This window comes from Diospyros lotus, chromosome 5 (assembly GCF_014633365.1).
Source record: "Diospyros lotus cultivar Yz01 chromosome 5, ASM1463336v1, whole genome shotgun sequence".
In the NCBI taxonomy this organism is placed as follows: domain Eukaryota; kingdom Viridiplantae; phylum Streptophyta; class Magnoliopsida; order Ericales; family Ebenaceae; genus Diospyros; species Diospyros lotus.
Genome location: NC_068342.1, coordinates 26486552 through 26494510, shown reverse-complemented (window position 1 = coordinate 26494510; position 7959 = coordinate 26486552). Strand labels below are relative to the sequence as shown.

At 42.8% G+C, this 7959-nt stretch overlaps 1 protein-coding gene across 1 annotated transcript; it reads right to left on the bottom strand.

Moving 5' to 3' along the window:
• Window positions 1-3656: 3656 nt before the first annotated feature.
• On the bottom strand, window positions 3657-4118 carry LOC127802170 (uncharacterized). Its single transcript, XM_052337874.1, has one exon. The coding sequence runs from the start codon at window positions 4116-4118 to the stop codon at window positions 3657-3659; it is 462 nt and encodes a 153-aa protein (XP_052193834.1).
• Between the last annotated feature and the right edge of the window lie 3841 nt (window positions 4119-7959).

Below are 7959 nucleotides of genomic sequence, written 5' to 3'. Positions count from 1 at the left end.
TGAGGTCATGCCACATTTGGTTGATCTGGAAATTGTGAAAAGAATAAGAGAAGGCCCTCAAGCTCCAAGAATAAAGAAATGGAAACTTTATTCTTCGAAGATCTGCCAAGAAGATATTACGGAGCTTGGAATTTTTAAAAAAAATGTTATCCATATGGTGCCAACAGAAGAGGAGATGCGTGCAGATTATTTTTACAACGCACATGATGTGGAGGTTGAAGAAGAAGAAGAAGATGAAGCTGAAGAAGAAGAAGAAGAAGAAGAAGAAGAAGAAAATGTCGTTGAAGGAGAAGGAAGGGGTGAAAATATGGTTGAACAAGAAAAAGAAGAACAAAGTGAATCAAAGAAAATGCATGTGGAGCTGAAGAAAATAAAAACTTTAAAGAACTATTTACAATGTTTAAAGAATGAAGTTGGGGAAGTTAGTAGGGAAGTTCATGATTTGAAAATGGAGATTGGAATGATGAAAATGGAGGTGAATAGAGAGATCGAAATGATAAAGATGGAGGTGAAAAGGGATATAGGTAACATTATGGATTTGTTAAAAATATTCTTGTGGAAGGTGGAGATTGTGAGGGAGAGGAATAATGGGGATGGGGAGGGGAATGAAATGGAGGTGGAGAAGGTGGAGGATGGGGGGAAGGTTGAGGAGGGGAAGGATGTGGAGGCGGGGCTGGAAATGGAGGGGTCGAAGGTGGAGGAGGTGGAGAAGGTGAAGGAGGTGGAGGAGTTGGAGAAGGTGGAGAAGGTGGAGGAGTTGGAGAAGGTGGATGAGGTGGAGGACTTGGAATAGGTGGAGGAGGTGGAGGTGGGGAAGGATGTGGAGGGGCCGAAGGTGGAGGAGGTGGAGGTGGGGAAGGATGTGGAGGCGGGGCTAGAAATGGAGGGGCCGAACGTGGAGAAGGTGGAGGAGTTGGAGATGGGGAAGGATGTGGAGACAGAGAAGGTGAAGAATGAGAAGAAGGACATGGAGAATGTAGAGGAGAAAAAGGAGGGTATGACGGATGTGTCCTTAGAAGTAGTCAGTCCAACAAGTCCTATTAAGGCGACGTATAAAAAGAGACGTACGTAGAAGGGGCAAAAAAGAAAAAGGCTAATTGAATCAATATTGAAGCCTGATGCTGAAACGGAGGACAAAGAACCACCCACATACACCTCCAAGCTTGACAAGCTGAGCCCCCTAGACATAAGTGCTCCAACTAGTATTATTTGGGAGTCATTTGAAAAATATATGAAAAAGCCAAATAGTCGGACATCAACTATAATCGCAACCTGCTGTTCAATGAATAAGGACTTTTTTGAGACATTCACCACACCGGACAAGTGGCTCCAATCTGAGGTAAGTAATTCTCTAATTGTATAGTAATTCTGCTATTGGTATTCATATATCGGTGTGTAATCGATATGTTACCGATGGTTGTATTTCTATGTATATATCGGTTATGATACCTTTATCGACATTCATATATCGGTATTCATACATCGGTTAATGACCGATATATGTTACCGACGATTGTATTTCTATATATATATATATATATCGGTTATGACACCCTTAACGAAATTCATATATTCATACATCGATTAATGACCGATATATGTTACCGACAGTTGTATTGCTATGCATATATTGGTTATGACACCTTTATCGACAGTCATATATCGGTATTCATACATTGGTTAATGACCGATATATGTTACCGACGGATGTATTGCTATGTATATATCGGTTATGACACCTTAATCAACATTCATATATCGGTATTCATACATCGGTTAATGACCGATATATGTTACCAATGACCGATTTATGTTACCGATAATGTATTGTACATATATATCAGTATTCGATATCTATTACGATCATTTATTTATAACCGATATGTGTTTATGATATTATATTTAAATCCTTGCAGCATATGGACGCCTACGTGTACATGCTGAATAAGAGAATGAAGGAATCGCATTCTTACAATAAAGAGTTAAGATTGGTTGATACAACATTTGCCGTAAGTTATACAAAAATCAATATATATCCCAATATTTATATGGAATTAACTGTTTATTTTGGAAATTAACCATTTATCGTTTTGACCTCTCACAGCAAACCTTGAAAAGTGATTGGGATCTTTATAAGGCTAGCAAATGGAAGACGTGGGATGATCACGACATCCCTGTTGTATTTTTTTTGGGCTGAGACAGGTTACTCCAACCCTTTTTTGAACGCTGATAACATGCTCTGCCCTGCAAACATCGATAATAATCACTGGGTTCTATTTAGGGTTGATTTGGGCGCTCAACGTGTTCATGTTTACTCCTCTACCAAACCCATTGGTTATGAAAATAAGTTTCAATATATGGTAGAGATGATACCAAAACTTCTAACAAAATGTGGATATGGAGATTTGAAACCTGGATTTATTCTAAAGGATAAATGGGAATTAAAGATTGAGGACGCTCCGCAGCAAACTGGGTAAGCAACATTAATTTAATTTTATTATTTAAAATTATTTTGATTGTGATGCCTATTGATTTTTGCAACTTGATTACAATTGGCAGGGGTGGTGATTGCAGGATTTTTGTTCTGAAGTGGATGGAATTAATGGCCCACAACAAACCAATTGTAGAAATGACCCAGTCAAAAGCTTCAAAATTCAGAACTCGAATGGCTTGGGAGCTTTATACGTTTGCAATATTGGATGCAAGGGATTTTGCAGCCAAGATTGCAGATAAAACAAACAAAAAGCGAAATAAAAACTGAACAATTATATTTGTACTTGTAAATTTACATTCTTTGCATAGTACATATTGTGTACAAGTTATTGGAATAGTTGCAATGATTGTTGTCATTCGTTGAATATAGTTGTATTATAACTGTAAATTTACCTTATTGTAATAAAAATTTAAATTTAATATAAATTATAAATGCATCTAGATTATTGTAATATGATTGGAGAATTTAAATATACATGCACTAATATCGATTATGAAACCAAAGTAGGTAATAAACATCTATACCGATATCGGTTCAACATATCGACCAAATACCGATGTAAATTACCGATATCTTTTTTATTCTATTTCATCGGTTTACATACGTCGGTTATATGAACCAATATTCTAATACAAAGGTTATTCGTTTGCAAAATATCGGCCGATGATCGATTCAAACAAACCGATATCATCCTCATTCATCATAATCGGTTATTGTATGTCGGTAACATGACCGATACATAAGAACTGATACCCTATTACATAATTTTACATTTCGGTATATAACCGATATCGGTTTTTAATTACAAATTAAACACGTGTTCCTTGTTAGATCGGTCTCTTAAAATCGATAGTCTATCGGACATGGATGTGTCGGTTAATATAGATCAGATATTAATGCTAATATATCGGATTCCATATATATTGTGTCGGTTACCGATGGTCGGATTCCATACAGAATTTTGTTTCATCGGTTTACATAAATGGTGATGATAACCGATATGTCAGAACCGATAACGATCACCATAGAATTTCTTTTTAAATACTGCAATGATACCTGCTCCATGGTTGTTAAATATTTGAATGTATATTTAAATATTTATTACAACATTGGTGAAAGAAGCAAATATATGGATTCAATACAAGCATATGTGTCAGACGAGTCAAACGTGATCCACTCTTGCACCTTTACTGTTGTCTTCCTTTTTTTCATCCAGACTTATTGGATTTGAGCAAGTTTGCTGATTGTGGCCAATTTGACCACAACGACCACATTTTACCCTTCTCTTCTCTTCGCCGGCTGAAGGAATTCGGCATGTCTTGCGTCTTTCACATGGGCGTCTAGTTGCCGGAGGTAGTAAATTAACAGATGCACTTTCGTCCGGTACGATCCAATCGGCCTGACTGCCCACCGGTATAACCGGATCGGCATAGGCACACAACAGAGCCTCTGTTTGGTAATATGCGGACGACAAAGTGTATGGGTCAATATTACGTGAACGTGCAGCAGCCAGGGCATGTCCGCATGGCAATTTGTCGAAATCAAACATCCAACATGTGCAAGTTTTCACCTTCAAGTCTACTATGCCACCGGAGTTACCATCTTTGACATTAAATCTATACATATCAATCGGTTCTGACAACCAATATTAGGATAATGCAAATCTTTGGGCTATTTGTCCTTCAGCCCAAGAGGTGAGATGTCCACCCATCTTACTAGCATGACCCCGTCTCTCATAAAACCATTGTTGCAGCATATTCCTAATATACTCCATCAAACATTGAATAGGCAATTTACGTGCATCTGCCAAAGCTGCATTGAGGCATTCTGCAATGTTTGTCGTCTTTATATCAAATCGCTTCTGATGTACCCGGGAGGGCGAAATGGATTTATGATCAAGTGTGAGCCCCAATAGGAGATAAATCAAAGTCAAGGGCCAAGGAAGACCCGCTCGGCCGGGCCGGGTGGGAGCCCACTCGACGCAGCCGAGTGGCCAAGACCACTCGGCTGGGCCGAGTGGATAAGACCACTCGGCACAATTGAGTGGCGAAGACCACTCGACACAACCGAGTGGCGAAGACCACTCGACACAACCGAGTGGCGAAGACCACTCGGTTGCCGAGTGGTTTTCCCCCCACTCAACCCAACCGAGTGGGGGCCCACTCGGCATGACCGAGTGGAGAGGGTCACTCGGTCATACCGAGTGGTCCCTCCCCCAAACTCGGCCTAACCGAGTGGAGGTCACTCGGCATGACCGAGTGACCCTTCGGGATTGTCAATCCAGCCGAATCCCCCCCTCTCACAAGATGATCAGCATTGCAAAATTTTCGTAATGGGCCGCGAGATTTCCGCCTAGAAAATCGCGAGGCCTCTCTCTCTCCTCCACTATAAATATGAGACCCCACCTTCATTCCGAGGTACGCTTTTTTGAGCATATAAAAGTACAATTTTCTCACTTTGTCTCGAGATTCTGACTTAAGCATCGGAGGGTTTGCGCGGGGATCCCACCCGAGTCCTAACGGTGCTCTCATTTTGTAGGCCACTCGGTCATCAAGGGCACTCGTCATCAAGGCCACTCGTCGCCCTCAGGTCACTTGGTCACTACCACTCGTCGCCCTCAGGTCACTCGGTCACTACCACACGTCGCCCTTAGGTCATTCGATCACGGCCACTCGTCGCCCTCAGGTCACTCGTTCAGCCGAGACCACCCGTCATCCTCAGGTCACTCGTTCATCCGAGGCCACTCGTCATCCTCAGGTCACTCGTTCATCCAAGGCCACTCGTCATCCTCAGGTCGCTCGTTCATCTTGGGCCATCTGATCATCAGCCCACCAGATTTACCAGATCCATCAGATCTATCAGACCCTCAACTCTATAAGATCACCAGATCTGGACCTCTACCAGATCCAGTTACTCGTCAAGATTCTCATCAGTGAGAGCACGACTCCCAAGACTCTTGTGTCTCTCCTCAATTCAAAATAGATTGTTGTATTTTGGCAACAACAATTGGCGCCGTCTGTGGGAAACACAAGATAAAAAGTTAACTTAAGAATGGCAAACACTCGAGGACACCGACGGACTCTCTCTCAAGGCGTAGAGACACGCCTGCCACCACAAAACTCTCAGCAACAGGGAGCGCCTCCCACTATTCACAATTCTCAACAACATCCTCCTCCCCCTCATAACGCTCAAACGCAAGGAGATGATCGCTCCATTTCTCCAAACCGACAGATGGGGGATCAATCAATCCCACCTCTACTTAACATGGGCTCAAGATCACTCCCTACTGATTAAGCTGGGACCTCACGACAGCCACCACGTATGGTCCCGTGGGAAGAGTATGAAGCATTGAGACAACAACACGTTGAAGGCATGCAAGCACTACGAGACATGGCTGGTGTGCTCCAAAGTATGATACCTGGAGGGACGCTGCCGGATACTCTGAAAAAGTTTATTCCACCTCTTGAACCTCAACCCGAGGCGGGAGCTGATTTCTATCAAGAGGCTACTCCCGATTCACATTCACGATCTACGCCTCCACGGGAGGGTAGACCCAGATCTCCACCACCAAGAAGGATCCCTTATTCCGTGCCTCGGAAAAATGAAAACCCAAGAATGGAAAACAGGACCAGAAGCCCTCAAAGGCGGAGGTATCATGAAACAGTGGCCAGTACACCAACAAGACATGACAACCAAACGACAGCTAGTATGCGTGATGACATGAAAAGAGTAGTAGAAGAGGTGCTTGAGAAGAAAAAATTAATCCCGGCAACAGAAGAACACCAGCATAGAAAATGCCCTTTTACTACAGATATATTGGAAAGTCCTCTGCCTCGAAAATTCAAGATGCCTCAAATCACCCCCTATTCCGGCAAGGATGACCCATATGATCATGTTCAGAATTACGAGTCGCTGCTGATATTGCACGGATGGGACGACGACGTCATGTGCCGAGCATTTTCCTTAACACTATCAGGACATGCTCGAACATGGTTCAACAGCCTTCCAGAAGCCTTTATTTCATCATTTGGGCAGCTTAGAACAGAATTTACCAAGGCTTTTGTGATAAACAGTCGAAGAAAGAAGGATGCCACATATTTGCTCAGCATACGACAAGGAAATAAGGAATCCTTACGTCAATTTGTGGATAGATTTCGCAATGCTACTCTTGAAGTCCCAAACTTGCCGGCTCAAGTGGCAGTATCTACTATGCTCCAAGGGACATGTCTCACCTCTCTTCAAGAATCACTTTCTTTAGACCCTCCAGCATCCTTGACCGATCTATTTGTCAGAGCAAACCGATATATCCTTCACACTGAGATTATGAGGAACGTGGCGGGGAAAGAAGATAAAGAAAGGAAGAGAAAGGAACGCGAAGGGGAAGAAGAGTCTATCCAACGACAGGAAAGGAATAGAAGACCGGATGTACCAAAATCTCATTTTAATCATTATACTCGGCTCTTACAACCCCGATCAACTATATTAGCCACAGTAGAGGGAGAAGGACTTCTTAAACTACCCCCACAGAGTTGACCGTCCCATGGGAAAAAATCAGGGAGAGTACTGCAAATACCATCGAACTAGAGGGCATTCCACTGATCACTGTAGAGAATTGAAGAATCAAATTGAGATGCTCATTCGTGAGGGGCACTTGCAAAGATATGTGAGACACGAGGAAGAAGAAAATAGGGAACCCCGGCAAAGGGGAGATAGGCATGATGGGCATGTAAGGCCAAATCCGAGACAACAAGAAAGAGGAGGAGATCGTCAACAAGATACTCATGTAGACAATGAGCCAACTCAACAGGCCATTCACGTTATTTCAGGTGGGGAAACCCTAGGTGGGGACACATCAGCCTCCCGAAAAGCATACGCCCGTCAAGCCTACCAAGTTAACTCAGTAATGGAGGTAAGAGATGATGAAGAGCCAATCACCTTCGCCCCAACCGATCGGGGTGATATAATACTCCCACATGATGATCCCATGGTTATTTCAGCAGTCGTAACCAAGCACCCCATCAGTAGAATTCTAGTAGATAGTGGCAGTTCTATCAACCTGATCTATTGGAACTGTTTTGAACAAATGCATTTATCTCACGACCGGTTGAAGAAAGTATCCTCACCTCTATATAGCTTCACTGGAGAAGCAGTTCCAGTTGCAGGATCAATTTAGCTGCCTATCACATTAGGTGTGGACCCCCAACTCGTAACTCGACAAGCAAATTTCATGGTGGTTAAAACCTCCTCGGTAGCATATAATATGATCTTGGGACGCCCGTTACTCAATGATCTAAGGGTCGTGGTATCCTCGTGCTATTTATTGATGAAATTCCCCACACCCGCCGGAGTAGGACAAGTTCGAGGAGATCAGAAGAAAGCCCAAACTTGCTATGTGTCATCCACAAAAGGGAAAAGAGCTGAAGAAACCTTATCCATAGCCGAGAAAGCCATACATAAATCCTTGG